The 17,137-nt window shown below is 51.2% G+C and overlaps 1 protein-coding gene across 1 annotated transcript in view; it reads left to right on the top strand.

The window, feature by feature from the left end:
- Positions 1-1,656: 1,656 nt before the first annotated feature.
- COL22A1 (collagen type XXII alpha 1 chain) overlaps positions 1,657-17,137 on the top strand; it is a 233,250-nt gene continuing 217,769 nt past the window's right edge. Inside the window, exons 1-2 of the mRNA XM_024741290.1 lie at positions 1,657-1,747; positions 6,073-6,639. Coding sequence (XP_024597058.1) covers positions 1,657-1,747; positions 6,073-6,639 — 658 coding nt within the window. The remainder of the gene's footprint in view (positions 1,748-6,072; positions 6,640-17,137) is intronic.

The following is a 17,137-nucleotide window of genomic DNA, read 5'->3' as shown; positions in this document are numbered from 1 at the left end:
AGGGAAGCCCGAGTAATCAGTAATCTTAACTCCACCTGTAACTTTAATTCTTCCTTACCATGTAACGTAACATATTCACAGAGATTAGGATATGGACATCTTTTATTGGGTTTATTGTGGTAAAAAGTAAATAACATAAAATTTACCATTTTAAGTGTGTGATTCAGCAGCATTAATTCCATTCAGATGTTGTGTAGCCATCAGCAGTATTTCCAGAACATTTTCATCACCCCAGACAGAAACCCTGTAATCATTAAGCAATAACAGAAGATGTCTTTCCATGTATTTAGGTCTTCTTTAATTTCTTTCAGCAGTGATTTGCAGTTTTCAGTGTACAAGTCTTGCACCTCCTTGGTTCAATTTATTCCTCAGTATTTTATGCTATTTTTTGATGCTATCGTAAGTAGAATTATTCTTCTTAATTTCTCTATGGATTGTTCACTGCTAGTGGACAGAAATGCAATGGAGTTTTAAATGTTGATTTTTCATTTTGCAACTTTGCTGAATTCGTTTATTGGTTTTAACAGCTTTTGTAATTTTTAGGCTTTTCTGTATATAGGAACATGTCATCTGACCGTCTCCTGAAATGGTCACATGGCAATCCCCCTTCTGTCCCCACGCTCCTTTAACCCTCCCCATTTCCCTCTGCTGGTGTCATTTTATCCTACTTTACCCTGGCCTATGTCTTACCTGTCTCCCAGGTGTCAGTGAGGGAGGGTTTGGTGGCATTCATCTGCCTGCCCTCAGAACCTGGCACACGAGGGCCACTGGTAAATCTTTGTGAATGAATCAATCAATGGTCAAATCTATAAGCTGTTTCCTTTTCCTGCATTTTGGAGTGAGCAATGACAAACACTTTTTGAAATGGCCATCCACAGGAAAATAAAATATACAGGAGGGGAAATCATTTAGCTAATAAACCACATGGATCAAAGAAATGCATAGAAAGCAAGAAGCGGTGTCTGTCCAACTGAGTTAGCAAAGATCAAAGGAATGATGCTACTTCTGTGCTGCCAGGTATGTGATGAGAGGGGCCCACACACACTCCCACACTGCTTGAGGCAGTGGAAATGGTACAACCTTTTTGAAAAGAAGGTTGACAATTCATATCAGGGTCCTTTCAAAACCCATAGGACACCCTAAGTATTTTCCCACAAACCTACTGTAAGAAAATAATTAAATAGGGGCAAAGACTTAGGTACAAAGATGTCCTCTTGTGACATGTTAAACGAATGAAACAGCCTATTAATGTCTAAAAGTAGAAAATATGATCAGAATAATGATGGTACTATAACAGGCCATAGCCTTAGGGAGCCGATAATGTGGGGCCTGACAGGTCCTTAACATGAATTTGCTAATGGGTGGATGTGGGGGAAGGGCTGGATGAATCAGTGGCCGGGAGGTAACAGTGGGCTTTGCTGTTAGAAAGTCACACCTTTGGCTGTGTGAAGAGTGGAGTCTGAGCAGTGGAGACAGGGGGGAGGCTGGGTCTGGGGAATTCCTCCCACGTGAGGCCCAGAGGTTACTTCCTGCAGCTTCTCAGCTCAAGGGGCCTCCTCTAAAGGCGTGTCTTTCTCCACACAGGACATGTTCCAGTAGACCCTACCGGCGCCTCTTCCTGGCCCAGAAACGCTTGTTCCCAAGCACGAGAGAGCCATGGGCAGCCTGCACGGGAGCGTCGTGGCCCATCTCCTCTGGATGCTGCTGCTCTGGAGTGGGGACAGCAGCTGTCAGGCCCAGAGGGCAGGTGGGGCTGGAGGCTGTGCCAGGCTGAAGACAGAGCCGTCTGTGTGCGCGTCTGTGCGTGTGTGGGTGTGGGCCTCGGGGTGGGCTAGCGCCTGTGTGTGAGAGAGTGCGGGTCATCACAGGGGAGGTGTCAGCTGTCCCCCAGCTGGTGTGTGTCATAATCAGTCGTGCAGCTGGGGCGTGTGCATGTGTGTGTGAGAGTGAACACACACCTTTTTCTTTTTTTTAAATTGGAGTATAGTTGCTTTGCAATATTGTGTTAGTTTCTGCTGTGCGGCAAAGTGAATCAGCTATACGTATACATATATCCCCTCTTTTTTGGATGTCCTTCCCATTTAGGTCACCACAGAGCATTGAGTAGAGTTCCCTGTGCTCTACAGTAGCTTCTCATTAGTTATCTATTTTATACATAGCAGCGTGTATATGTCAATCCCAATCTCCCAATTCATCACATCCCCCCTCCTTCCCCTCTTGGTATCCTTAAGTCTGTTCTCTATACATGTGTCTCTATTTCTGCTTTGCAAGTTAGTTGATATGTACCATTTTTCTAGATTCCACATATAAGTGATATTATATGATAGTTGTTTTTCTCTTTCTGACTTCACTCTGTATGACAGTCTCTAGGTCTATCCACGTCTCTGCAAATGGCACTATTTCGTTCCTTTTTATGGCTGAGTAATACTCCATTGTATATATGTACCCCATCTTCTTTATCCATTCCTCTGTTGATGGACATTTAGGTTGCTTCAACACACATCTTGTGTCAATCATAGAATGTGTTGAAGGTGTGTCTCTGTTGAGTGCATACAGGGTTTGGGGACAGTGGGCAGGTTAGTGCCCTGCTGTGTTGTCTGGCTCTGTGAGGACGTTGGACCACATCCTGGGGGGCGTTGGATGCACTGGAGTCCAGCCAGAAGAGGCGGCTGGGACAGTGAGTGGACGGGAAATGGGGAAGTTATTGTAGCAGAGAAGGCCCGGGAGGGAGGGGGTAAGAAGTGACAGGAGGGTTTGCCCACCTGTCTGAGGGCCTCCTGGGAGGAGTCACTGTCAGTGGGGGACATGGAGAAGGGGTCAGGGACCTGAGCTGGTCTGGTCTGTATCACAGCACCCAGCCCAGAGCCCGCGCAGTGCGTCCACGGCACACAGCTGGACCGGATCTCAGGGAGAGCGCCTGTCACTATACGGCTGGGTGTAAAATGCTGCCCCCATTTTACAGATGAGGAACTGAGGTAACAGATGCCCACTACTGTATATAAAATAGATAAACAACAAGGACCTACTTATAGCACAGGGAACTATATTCGATATCTTGTAATAATCTATAATGGAAAAGAATTTAAAAAACGAATATAGATATATACACCTATATGCATAACTGAATCACTTTGCTATACACCTGAAACTAACACAGTATTGTAAATGGACTATACTTCAATTTTGAAAAGTGTTGGAAAAAAAAAAGAGAGGCTCCTATCCCCCTACCTCCATCCCCGTGAGGCTGGGGGACACAAGAAGTGCTGACCAGAGCCACGCCCTTTATCCGGGGCCTCCAAAGAAGATGAAAAACAAACAACAGACCTCAGAGGCTTCCATTTCTCCATCGTTTTACAAAGTTCTGCTTTGCCTGAGCCTCACAAAGCCCGGCTGTCTAGAAAGACAGTGATGAGTGTGGGCGTCCTGGTTTTCATGGGAGGAATGTGGGGCTTCCTAGGAGCTTTCTGTGTCCCCTGGGATGACCCCACTTGCCCAGGCCATACCCAGGATTATCAAATTCAGAAGTGGGAAGGCCCAAGGACCTTCTGTCCGTGCCCTCATTTCACAGAGTGGCGGCCCAGGGGAAGCAGTCGCCTGCCGGGTCACAGGGCCCTTGCCTGTGGCAGAGCCGAGGCCAGAAGCCAGGACCCTTCCCACCACATCTCTCTTCATTCTCACCTGCCCAAGACGCAGCCTGTTCCCTGGCCTCCAGGAGAAAGTGGCCCCTTGGCGAGGCCTCCTGCACAAATGAACCTTCTGCAGCCTAGAGGATTACAGCCGCAGGGCGGGCCCTCCCTGGCGCACAGCAGCAATTATTCTGATCAGGCTGGGACATCACTGTCCCAAAGACAAAAGGATGACCTTTTGTGTCAAGAAGAAACACTCCCCAGGAATTATCTCTGAGTCCACACATCTGGGTGGACACACTTCTAAAACTCTAATCCTGTTAGGGGATCAATCCGGCGAAGGCAGGGATTCATTTCAGCTCCTCAGCGGATCGGACCTGGATTTTAAAAACTAGAGGGGAAGGTAGATGTGGAAGATTCAAGGGAGGCACTGGCTCAAGGCAGGATAAGATGTATTTGTGTGTGTGTGTATAAATATGCCTAGCTTTATTTTTCTGTTTTTTGAACTTAATGCATTGCTTGTAAACACAAAATCCGAAGTACAAAGGAATACCATTCACTCATGGCTCTGCTTGCCAGAAATAAGCTATGTTTCTTTTTGTAGCTTCTCTCCTGAATACACAGTTGTACACAGAGACACACATGCTTTTCATACCCAACAACAGAGTGGAAAATGTATCCACATTGGTAAATAAGGGTTCCTGTAGGGCCCGGCCATGGCTGTGGTGGCTTCCTGGCATCCCACTGAATGAGCACAGGAGTATTATTTAAGTAGTTCCCTATGAGTGATCATGGAGGTGGTCTCCAGAATTTTGCTTGGCAGTGCTGCCATGAACTTCCTTATACATCTTTATTTTTTTCCCCTTCCATTTATCTGCTAGTTTGCTTCAGTTAAATCACGGAATCTGGAATTGGTGGATCTAAAGATACCCTCTCCTGTAAAAGGCTTTTAGGACCCTGACAATGGGGTGACAAACCCCATGGCCACTTCTTGAGCCCACAAAGGCACTCTCCTTACGCTCTCACTGGCTACCACGGTCTCTCTGACTTTTGCCAGTTGGACAGTTTAACAAAGTGGAATTCTTTTTCTTTTTTTGGTTTGTTTTTATTTTATTTTCACTAATCAGATGTTTGTGCCAGGTGTTCCCAAAGCCTGATCAGTTGCTGCTGTTGGCATGGCCAAGACTCAGATTCCAGAAAAATAGAGACACAAGGGCATTTTGATGGTTCCCCTGTATATTTGTGTAGCACTTTGGAGTTTAGAAGATACTTTTCCTCATATTACCTAACTGTGAAATGGGGACGAACAAGCTCTCTGCACAGGGCTGCCCTGAGGATCAGAAATAAATTAGATAGTACTGCATTTTGTTTAATCAAAAGCATCACATAGCTTATATAAAATTTATATTTGTAAAAATATAAGCATATTTTTTATAGAGCACTATAGAGCTTCTAAAATATATGAATGCAGTCTAACTTACGTGATTTCTAATAGTGAAATACTTTTAACTGTTTAACTATCTGACAAGAGAGGACTGGCTAAATAAATTATGCTCATCCCTGCAGTGGAATCTCTGCAGCCATAGAAACCGGCATTATCACACTGAAAACGGGCTCCCAGAGCATCGCTGGATGCGGTAAAACCAGCTGATATACCAGTGCGTCTGGTACAGGCCCACTTCCATCGATAATTATATGGAAATAGCACATAAATAAATACACCGTGGGCTAGCAGTAGTTATCTCGGAGCAGATGGAAATATGAGCGTTTAAAGATTTTTTGATTGCCTTTTCTGCTTTTTCTGAAATGGGCGTGCATTATTTATAGTAGGTTTGAAAGATAATGAAGTCACTTTCGAACCAAAATAATGGGAAGAAAGAAATGGGTACGGTAGCGTTCCATGATTGTTACTCACTTATATAAATATATATATAAGCTATATATAAAATTATACATATTTATATAACATCCATATATTATATAATATATAATTATATATGTATTATTCACTTATATACATATATAATTATATTATATATAATTATGCATATGATATATTTTATCTATCATTACATGGTATATTATATATAATTGTATATGTTATTCACTTTTAGAAATATATATAAACTATAATTATATAGTTCTATATTAGTATATTTTATATACAATTATATATGGTATCCACTTGTATAAATATACGTATTAGCTATATATATAAATATATATGTTAACTATATCTATAGGCAGCTGAACCTCACTCACAGCAACCTCGGAGAGACTCCCAGTCATGTGACCTTTAGGGACCCGAGGCTGGGGCTTTAAGGCAGCAGCCGAGGCCCCGCTCCCGCCCCCCCCCGAGGCTTTTTTTACCACGCCTCCCGCCCCCAAGGACCTTGCCTTTCCTGCGACCCAGCGGCCCCCGTCGCCCTTTCTGTCGCCCCTGCAGGTTGCAAAACCGTCCACTACGACCTGGTCTTCCTCCTGGACGCCTCCTCGAGCGTGGGCAAGGAGAACTTCGAGAAGGTCCGGCAGTGGGTGGCCAACCTGGTGGACACGTTCGAGGTGGGCCTGGACCGCACCCGCGTGGGCGTCGTGCGCTACAGCGACCGGCCGACCACGGCCTTCGAGCTGGGCCGCTTCGGCTCACGGGCCGAGGTCAAGGCGGCGGCGCGGCAGCTGGCCTACCACGGCGGCCACACGCACACGGGCGACGCGCTGCGCTACGTCACGCGGCACAGCTTCGCCGCGCGGGCCGGCGGCCGCCCCGGGGACCGCGCCTTCAAGCAGGTGGCCATCCTGCTGACCGACGGTCGCAGCCAGGACCTGGTGCTGCCTGCCGCCGATGCCGCGCACCGCGCAGGCATCCGCATCTTCGCCGTGGGCGTGGGCGAGGCGCTGCGGGAGGAACTGGAGGAGATCGCCTCCGAGCCCAGGGCCGCGCACGTCTTCCACGTGTCGGACTTCGACGCCATCGACAAGATCTGGGGCAAGCTGCGGCGCCGCCTGTGCGAGAGTGAGTAGGGACCCGCGCGCGGGGCGGGGCGGGGCGGGACCCGGCTGCACCGCAAAGCGGGGCCAGAGGCCACCCGGCCAGCTCAGTAACTGAGAGCTCCCCACCCCCAGTCCGGGCCCATCACCCAGGGTCCTGCCCCGTGGGCTCTGCGTCCAGGGAGGCAGAGGTGGAAAGAAAATTAAAGAGAGCTGGGTCCTGAACCCCGCCCAGTCTGAGATACTCGGAGACTGGTTACGTCTCTTGAGTTGCAGCTTCATGTCTGCAATGGGGACCATCCACTGGCCTCCCAGGGCTGTTAAGTCAGAAAAGGTGCCTGCAGAGGCCTGGCCAGAATATCTGCACGCAGAGCTGAGAGATGTCGGGCCCTGCGCCTCTCCTGAGGGGTTGCAGTGAGAGGTCATGGAAGAACGGGGGCACAGACCACCTTTGGGAACTGCCCGAGTCAGTCTGGGCAGGGCGTGACATGGTCAGATCTTTGTGCAGAATGGAATGCTGGCAGGACAGCGGAGTCTAAGGAACCCACTGCTGGTCCCAGAGGCCAAGGGCTCTTGATCTCGTGCCCTCTGAGATCACCCGAGGCCTCCGAGTTATTTGCCTGGAATCTTGACTGTGGCTGGGGATGGAGGATGGAGAGGAAGGAGTATGTGGGCAGAGGGGGCAGACAACGGGCAGAGATCCAGGGGCCCCTGGGGCTCTGACCTGGACGGCTGACCTCCAGGACCCTAGTGGGGTCATTCTGAGGCCAGCCCCCTCTCCAGGATAGGAGGGGTGAAGTGAGTTTCTCTTGTGCCAGCCTTTCTCCAGGTTCAGCCTCTGCCTGCTTCACTGGGGTGATGTTTCCTCCTTGCTGGGTAGCTTCCGCCTCCAGGGCCCAGGCCGGGGCAGGGAGCAGAGTGTCAGACTCTGTCTTGCCAACTTCTCTGGGGGACTGCGCCCTGGCTGGGGCAGCCCAGAGGGTCGCACCTGAGCAGGGGCAGGGGCCTGGGGCAGTGGAGGAGGGACTGGCAGTGGGAGCAGCTGGCCAGAGAGGCAGGTGCCTTGTCCCAGGGATGGGCCGGGCTTGCAGCTGACTCATATCTGAGACTGGATGCCCTCGGTTTCTTTACCACTTTGTGGCTTTTTCTCTGCTTACTTATTCACAGATACTTACTGAGGGTCTCATGTTTGTGTGGCCTGACTTCTGAGCCTATAGAAAAAGATAAGACACAGCACCTGCCCTCAAGGCTTTCCTAGTCTAGATGGTGGGAAAAGGCACCAAAAAAGGAATGTGATGGGTGGGGTCCTGCTGTGGTTTGGTGGATGGTGACCCTGAGAAGAGGGAGGGCTTCCTGGAGGAGGTGACACGTAGATGGTTTAGAAGACAGAGCTCAAGCTTCAGTGGCTGCACTTAGTCAATGAACTGGAAATGGCCAGAGGAAAGGAACAGAGTGGAGGATGGTGGCTTTGTTTGATGGTCAAGGCCTGGATGAAGGAGGGCCTTGTGTGCAAGGCAAGACGTTGGAGGGTTCTTGGCAGGGTGTGACATGGTCAGATCATTATGCAGAATGGAATGCTGGCAGGACAGCAAGCAAAAGGGAGCCCCTTCACAAGACTGCTGGGGAAATTCAGAGAATGGTGCTGGGGTGGGTGGCACATTGATGCCGAGGCCCATTTTACAGATGAGGAAATTGATGCCCAGAGTGCTGAGAGACAGTCACCTAGTCTACAGTGTACCGTTCATTGGCCATAGACTTCCTTAGTGACTTCATTTGACCCTCACTGCAACCTCCTAAGGTACAGATGCTCTTCTTTTTGCTGCTGAGGGCATTTAGAATGCTGAGATCATGGGCTTCTGGGCCCTCAGCAGTAGGCCGGAGAGGTGGCGGGGCCACACTGGGGAAGAGAAAGGCAGAAGGAACAGCCCGGGCAGGGCCAGGCGAAGGCTTGATCTAGGTGCATATGCTCAAGAAATCCGGGCTGACAAGAGCCAGACGCTAGGTCACGGGCCTAGCCAAGGGGCAGACATCCAACGTGGTGGCTGTCCAACTACCATCCAGCACCCATGTCCAGCACCCAACTACCATCCCAGAGCCTTGATCCAGGGACCCCAGGGACCTAGGAAGCAAGGCTGCTTCTAGACCCTACCCTCTGGCATTTCGTCATCCTGCCAGCCTGGGTTCAAACTGGTTCTGCATCTTGGCAGAGCAGAATGTAGATTTTGAAGAACTTCTGTGCCCAGGGGTTGGTTTTGGGACTCCTTCTGACAACCCTGGAGAGGGCAGGCCGCTGAGTCACGTTGCCCGGTGAATACAACGGCGGGGCTGGGCACAGAACCCGGGCCTTCGGCCTCCGCCTGCTGGCCTCACTCCCCTGTGCCCCCAGAACACAGATTTCAGCACCATTGACCTTGGGTCTGAGTCAGGGACGATGATCACAGGTAACAGAAAACCCCACTCTAACTTGCTTAAAGAGTAAAGCAGGTTGACATCACACAGGATGAAGAGACCAGGGGTCAGGCAGCCTCGAGCAGTGAGACCAGGCCCTCTCACTCTCCCTGTTCCCAGGCTCTTCTTTCTTGGTGTTAATTCTGATCTTGGCTGATGTGTGTGTCGGGGTCTCGGCAGTGACCAGTGTTGACTGAAGAGATGCTGATGGGGGTTCTCTTTAGGGAAGATTGAGGTTACCGAGGGATGCCGAGGCACCGGGAATCAGTAGCAGGAGAAGTCAGCTGGTAGCAGGGATGGAAATGATGCTGGGGCCCGTGGGTGGGGAGGGGCTGCCCGTCATGAGCCGTAGTCTCCTCACCTCAGGGAGGAACACGGCTGCCTACTCAACCATGACCCAGAGGGAGCGGGAAAGGAGCCCCTGCCTCACTCCCTGCCCGCTTGGCTGGCACTTCCCGTTGGCCTGACTTCATCCGACACCAGAGGGGCCAGGTGATACGGTGACAGGGGCCAGCCTCCTGGGCTCAGAGCAAGACAGAGAAGGAGAGCAGGGGTGTGGGAGGGGAAAGGAGCTGCCAGCACAAGACAGCTCTGAGTGACCTCAGAGTCGCGAGAGTCCTTGGACCCAGCAGAGGAGAGGGTGACCCACAGGCCCGGGTTCAGTCTGACTGGACGCCTGTAGGCCCTACGACTGTTCCCAGCCCATCGCTGTGGCCTCCGAGTGGAAACAGGCTGACTATCTGGGGCCTAAACCACAGGACCCTGTTTGACGCTGGGGAGTGGAGTTAATTACCACCTCTCCTCCCTCAAAGAAAGGGGTCTGACCCAGGCAGAAACACCGGGGGTTGTACCTACGGGGCAAGGGCTGCAAGCCCACCCAGCACGCCACACATCCACCGTGATAACATTAGGAGAAACCCACGATTCTCTCTAGACAGGCTTCTCCAAATGCCTGAATAGATGGAAGATCCAAGTTATTCTTAGTCGTCTGAAGGGAATCCGTTTTGTAAATACAGCTGTAGGCTGAGAGGGTCTGCTCTGTTCTGGGGACAGACGAAGCGAAATCTCTGCACAATTGCTTCAATTAGAAACAAAGCAAAACAAATAAAAGAGCGAACAGTAACACAGTGGAAAGCACGTAATAGATTAAATCAAGGAGCATCACAGCATCCAAACAGCTAGAAGTCTTTTGGCCCAGGGAGGGCACCTACAGGTGACTTCACAGCCTGAATCAGAGCCGTTCTGACAGGGGCTTCACACTCATGATCTGGGAAATCGTAGACTAACAATGTGGGGTTTTGGTGTCGTGATCAGTCCACCCAACCCCCTCGTTCGTTCATTCAACAGCCATAGTGTGTTCACGCTAATCCATTCATTCGTTCAACTTCAACCCAACCACGTGTTGTAAGCATTGGTTCAGTTCAGTCCGTCCGTCCATCCATTCGTTCATTCGCTCGTTCATTCAGCAGTCACACGCTGAGTGAGTCCTCTGCTGGGCACACGCCAGGTGCCCAGGATGCAGTCTTTTTCATTGAGAAGCTCTTATCTCCTGGAGGCAGCAGGGAAGTGACAGATTTTTACACCATGGACTGTGCACGCTGGTTACCACCTGCCACTGGAAATTTCTGTTAGTTTATCTGCCTAGAAGCTGCCTTCACATATAAGAATATAAGCTTCACGAGGGAAAGTCTGTTTCTTGCGGTGCCAGCACCTAGAGCAGAGCCTGCTATGTAGGAGGAGCTGCCTAAATATTGTTTAAAAGAAATCGAGAGCAGCGGCCCGGAGTTAGCTCTGTGCTCCCTGCTGCACTTGTGGCCCTGTGCACATCAGAAGCACTCACGCAATGATCCACCGCCTCCCAAATGCCAAGAATATTCAGCAAATCTGAACTCATAGCCAGCAGTAACTGAGTATTTAACTTGTGCGTATTTTGGTTATCAGAGACAAACAGTTGGATTTTTTTTTCCCCTTTAAAAACAAAACCTAGGGCTTCCCTGGTGGCGCAGTGGTTGAGAGTCCGCCTGCCGATGCAGGGGACGCGGGTTCGTGCCCCGGTCTGGGAAGACCCCACATATCGCGGAGCAGCTGGGCCCGTGAGCCATGGCCTCTGAGCCTGCACGTCTGGAGCCTGTGCTCTGCAACAGGAGAGGCCACAACAGTGAGAGGCCCGCGTACCGCAAAAAACAACAAAAAAAACCCCTTTATTTTATTTTTTTTAACATGTTTTTGGTTTGCATTTCTCTAATGATTAGTGATGTTGAGCATCCTTTCACGTGTTTGTTTGCAATCGGTACATCTTCTTTGGAGAAATGTCTGTTTGGATTTTGAAGGCTGGTGAGGGTCTGAAGGAGGCAGGCTGGGATGGGCTGAATCTTCTAATGACAGGACAGATGCAGAGGAAGAGGACCCTGACCCGACTCCCTGGGCTGTGAACAGCACTGAGAGAGTTCTCTGAGCACCAAACGTTTTGAAGGCTGATGAGGGTCTTTGCATTACACTCTCACTCTGTCCCCACCCAGCCCGGTTGGCAGGGCCGGGGGCTGGGTGTCCCTGCTGACGTTTTGCACGTGGGGAAGCCACCAGTGCTCTAGACCCGTGCTGGCCATCACATGTGGGCACTGACCAGTCTGGGGCTGGTCTGAACTGAGAAGTGCTGTGAGTGACATACACGCCAGATTTTGTGGGCGTGGCATGAAAAAGAGAGTAAAGCATCTCATGCATATTTTTATATATATTGATTACATATTTAAGTGATAATGTGTTGGAAATTTAGGGTTTATACAATATATTCCTAAAATCAACCTCACCTGGTTCTTTTTACTCTTTAAAAATTGCGGCTTCTAGCGGATCTAACTTTACATGTGAGGCTTACCTGTGAGGCTCTTCTCCACCTCTCCTTCCTCCTCCTTTGCCCTTGTTCTTCTTCTGTGATGCTGCTGCAGACGGAGAACGGAGGTCTGATCGCTTCTTGAGCCCATGCTTTCCAGGCAGCCTGGCTACAGAAGGGAGGAGGGGCAGTTCTGGGGGACAGAGGGGAAGCTGAGTCCCAGGTCAGTGCACAGGAAGTGAGGGGCCAGTGCGGCGGCCCCGCTCCTAAGGCAGCACAGGCGGGGGTCTGGAGGCAGTGGCTGGTCTGGCCTGGAAGCCCAGCTGGGAGTGACCGTGTGAGCAGAGGAGGGGTGACATGGGGACAGGACCAGGCCTGGGATGGGGCAGCGCTTCTTCAGGGTGGCCACTGCAGAAGCTTCTCTTTGTCCAGATTGCTCTTGGACCACCCGTGGGCCTGACCTGTCCTTGTTCTCAGGCCTCAGGGTGCCGTCGTTCACCACTGCTTAGAGCAGAACTCCTGGGCCCATCCTGCTTCCTAAGTCATAGCTGCACGTAGGATAACTTAGTGCTGCCCCGGGATTTTTCTCTAACGCATTTATGGCTTACGCTGTGTGTCCATCCGTTCTCAGAATTAATAGGCGCAACACTTAACGTTGGCGTTCAGACCTTAGCCACTCCTGATTGGTCGGTGACGTGGCTGGTTAGGATCTCTTCCCGAGGAGGCCCCGCTGGCAGGGAGCAGAGCCGGGTGTTTCACCCCATTCTGTTTGACCGCAGGGCCTGAGTTCTTTCTGGTCACTGTGGATATTTAGGAAGCATCTTTAAATCCACCATGGCATTGAAGCCTCTCCCCAACCCCCTAAGTCAGTTCCTGCTTTTTCCTCTTCTGTTGCTGATGGCACTGAGGGGCTGAGGGGCTTATCCGGGATCACAGGCAACCAGGCTCTCAGCTCTTCACATAGCTCAGAACCTGCTGCCTGCAAGTCTGAGTTTTTCACGCTATCCTTCTGTAATCCTATTGGATGCCTAATTATTGAACCCTCCCAATGCCTGGCCCAGGCCTGGCTCACGCCCGGTGACCAGTGGCTGTTTGTTGAAATGATAAATGGAGCTCACTGTACTTGAAGAAATCATCATCCCTGTTCCGCAAATGAAAGATTCTGCGCACACCTAGGAGGGGAGCAGCGGCAGCAGCCACGCGCGGCGGTGTTGTTAGAGATGCACCTTCTAGCGTCGCCACTTCTACGGCCTCACCCGGTGGCCTCCCCTGAGATCTGCTGCGGCCCATGGCTCACTGTCCCCCGGCCTTGGGCTCATCCAGGGAAGCGCCTCTGTGTCACGGCATCAGTTCCTGCCCCTCTGTGACCTGATGAGGTTCCCAGGAGACTGGACCTCAGCCCGGCTTCCCGCAGAACCTGGGGCGGAGGCGCAGCCCCGGAGCCTCGTCTGTAATTAAGAGCTTTTTCTACCCCAGGCTCAGTCGTGGCCATGAAACAGCCTTTATATAGCTGATGGTGTGGCACTTATGAGCTTGTGGCATGCCAGCGGCCGCAGCTGGGGGAGCCTCTGCCTGCTTCTATTTTGGGGACACTGTTTGGTGGCCCTGACTCCCCTCCCCCTGCCCCTTAGCCCTTGGGTGTTAGTGTGGATGAGGGCACAGAAGCGGCCGCTTGTGCCTCTGTGGTTCATGACACAAAGCCTCCCTCTCTCTGTGTGTTGTGTGTCCATATGCTGTTCCAGTGAGTTTTGTCTACTGGATGCAATACTTCCCATGACAACACACACACACACACACACACACACACACACACACACACAGAGAGAGAGAGAGGGAGGGAGAGAGAGAGAGAGGGAGAGAGAGGCTTGTTTGGTGTGAGGCGGGGATGGATTTTATGGTTCTCCTGCAGTTCACACTGGAAAAACGTCAGCATCTCTACCCCAGCCGCGCATTTTGAGAGTGTGTGACTCTGCGTGTGTCCCCCGCCACTCGGAGGAGAGTCTCAGCTTCCTGTACTGGTTAGACCCGCTCACAGATTCAGCCACTGTGATCCTAAGTGAGGTCAGTCTGGGGGCGGGTGCTGAGATTCTTTGAGAGGCTCTTTCTTGCTTTTGACCGTGGCTGTCACAGACCACTGCATCTTCAGATGAGGGGATCGTTAGGTTCGCTTGAAAATTTGTTCTATGCTTTTTTCTTCTTGTAGCAGAAAACAGTTTGAGTAAATAACACAACTTACTTGTGTCACTGGGACCAGGCTAGATAGGCCTTGCAGGACACCAGCTCACAGCGGTGCAGGTCTCAGGGGTCTTTACTGCACTGTTGGATTCTTTCTTCAGCACAGATTGTTTGTTCCCCTCTTATCTCCCAGACGTTGTGAGGCAAGGGGATCACGATGGTGAGCGATTCATGCGATCCTGCTTTTAGGGCAATACTTTCCAGAAAGGAAGGGAGATGGAGAAAAAACAAAATCAAGTAAGCGGGAAGGTGATTTCATAGCGTGGTAAGTGCTTTGAAGGGAGTAAAGCAGGGCCATGTGACAAAGGGTCTCAGGTGGGAGGGTTAGGAAGGCCTGAGTTGATCCAGGAAGAGATCCATGGGCCCAGAGTTCCAGGGAGAGGCAAGTGCCAAAGCCAAGGGCCTGCAGGAGGTGTGGTCCTGATGCTGGAGGAGCAGATGCTGGGGGCCAGGCTGGGGGCAGGGGCAGTCACAGTGCCCACGAGGAGAGCGTTACCACTGCCACTGTCGGGGGCAGATGTCGAGGCTTAGCTCTGCAGCTCAGCTCTCCCAAGTCCACCTGCCAGGAGGAGGCCAGGAATCAGTCAGAAGCAGAGCGCACCTCAACCCCCTGGAATAGTCTGTCCCCTCGACGGCCCAGAGATGACACCCACGGGGAGCCTGGGGCTGGCTGTCGGCATGTCTGGGTGGCGTGTCCAGCCTAGGAGTTTCTTTGGGTCTGTCTCCCTTAGGACCTGAGTCTCGTAGTCATCAGAGAGGGGACAGCCCTGCTGGTGGCTTTGTCCCCAGTGACCAAGTCTTCCTGTCCCCACCCCTGTCTCCATCCCCACATCCCTCTGCGTGGCCTGGAGACTCAGAGATGAACTCAGCACACACATACGTGCGTGCGTGCCTATGCACATACGCCACACACACACACACACACACACACACACACACACACACACACGTATCTGGGAACACATGTTCCCACGAGGCGACCCGCCCAGCTCGTCCTCTGGGTGGGCCTGAAGCCCGGGCAGAATCAGAGGCCGCCTCAGCTGTGGGTTTGGAGCTGCCACGTGGGTGCCTGTGGCCTGGCTCTCGGGGCCACACCAGCCTCGGGAAGCACGGCTGGGGCCCCGCCCTTGGCCCAAAGGTCACTGGGAGCACCTCCCGGGTAAACTTGTCATGACTGAGGTCACCCCCTGGAAATAATCATCGGGTTACTTAATTCTGATTATGTGCTGGGGAATTTTATTAGAAAATTACTGAAATTGAGGGAAAACTAAAAAACACCCGTCGTTAATTTTTCATTTGTGTACATCAAGGAAGAAGGAATAGTCTCCCAGCTCTGCGCAGCCAGGCCCAAGCCTGACGAGGCCCCTGCCTGACTCCTTTCTCTGCTACATCTGCGTGACCCCCTGTAAAAACCCCAGCTCTTCTGCCTCAGCCTCTGCTGATCCAGGGGTTGCGGCTCATCTCGTCCACACTTTCTAACCCGTGTGTCCCGCTCCACGTGAGGAGCAGGTACCCTCGTGTCCTGAGTTCTCCCCAGCCTGCCCGTCACTCTCTCTGCTTCTGGGTTCTGGTTTCTCATGGCAGCAGCACTTTTAGTACTGAGCTCCGTGTGGATTTGTCCTGGCAGGTAGATTCCCAGAGGAGGTTTGCACGTGCACCGTGATTCCCACAGTGCAGCCCGTGGGCTGGCGGCGGAGGCTGTGGTGCGTGCTGGTTCAGCCCCAGCGCCTGGAGCAGCCTAGCCCTGCCTCTTCACCCTGGGTGAAGCCTCAGGCCAGTTCCCTAACCTCCTTCTGCCTTGCATGTTCATTGGTACAAAGAGGATGATGGTGACATTTCCACCTTGTAGAGTGTTGTGAAGATCTAAGCGTTGGGACGTGGAAAACGCTTAGCACAGTGGTGGCCCTGAGCACACGCTCTACAGCTGTCTGCTCTTACTTTGTGGGTGTGATTTTTATGTATGTCTATCTCTTCATCTGTCTCTATCTGTATGTGTATATGTGTATGTATTACTTTTCAGAAAGGTGACTGAGTTCATACGCTTCACTTAAGGCAGTAGTTCTCGACCTCCTTTTGAGGGAACCTATACAGTAAGTCTCCTGCATACAAACAGGTTCCGTTCCGAGAGCGCGTTCGTAAGTCCAGTTTGTTCGTTAAGTCCAACAAAGTTAGGCTAGGCACCCAACTAACACAATCGGCTATACAGTACTGTACTGTAGTAGGTTTATAATACTTTTCACACAAATAATACATAAAAACAAACAAACACCAAAGATAAAACATTGTTAATCTTACCGTACAGGAGTCCAGTACAACAGCTGGCATCCAGGGGCTGGCATCATCGGGTGAACAGGCCAGAAGAGTTACTGACTGGAGGAGGGAGAGGAGGTGGGAGATGGTAGAGCTGAAGGACCGTCAGCGATAGGAGGCGGAGGGCAAGCTGCCATTTCACTCACGCATGACGCTGATGGCACAGGTTCTGGCTCCTTGCTGGAACCAGATGCGCGTCTGCATCTTTGAAAGTTTGCAACTTGAAGGTTTACTGTAGGGGACTTGCTGTATACGTGGTTTTTTTCCTCTAATTGCCTCCTTCTCCGGACTTGTAATACCACACCTAACTGTCGATCTGTTTATGCTGTTGGGTAAGGTTGAACTTTGGAGAGCCGCAGACCGTTGAAATCGCTAAGGTTTTTTTTTACCCTCTCCCTCAAAGCTAGATTTACCTCCTTGGAGGCAATATTACCCCCTTTGAGAATGCCTAATTTGGGGCATGTGAAAGGATTACAGGATGAGAATTCAGGGAAGGCCTGAGTTCATATCCTGCCCTCTGTCCCTCGGGAGCTGCAGTGATGCGGCATCAGGGTTCAGCAGATGGACTGAGGTCTAAAAGCCCCAGTTAAATACAGCTTTCTCTGTTTGAGAGATTCCTTTTTTAAGCTTCAGTTTTCCCTGTAAATGAAGCCAGTAATATGACTACGTGATTTCTAGAGCCAAGAGAACACACATATAAAAG

This window comes from Neophocaena asiaeorientalis, unplaced genomic scaffold (assembly GCF_003031525.2).
Source record: "Neophocaena asiaeorientalis asiaeorientalis breed wild unplaced genomic scaffold, Neophocaena_asiaeorientalis_V1.1 scaffold177, whole genome shotgun sequence".
Taxonomy (NCBI): Eukaryota; Metazoa; Chordata; class Mammalia; order Artiodactyla; family Phocoenidae; genus Neophocaena; species Neophocaena asiaeorientalis.
This window is presented reverse-complemented; position numbering and strand designations above follow the sequence as displayed.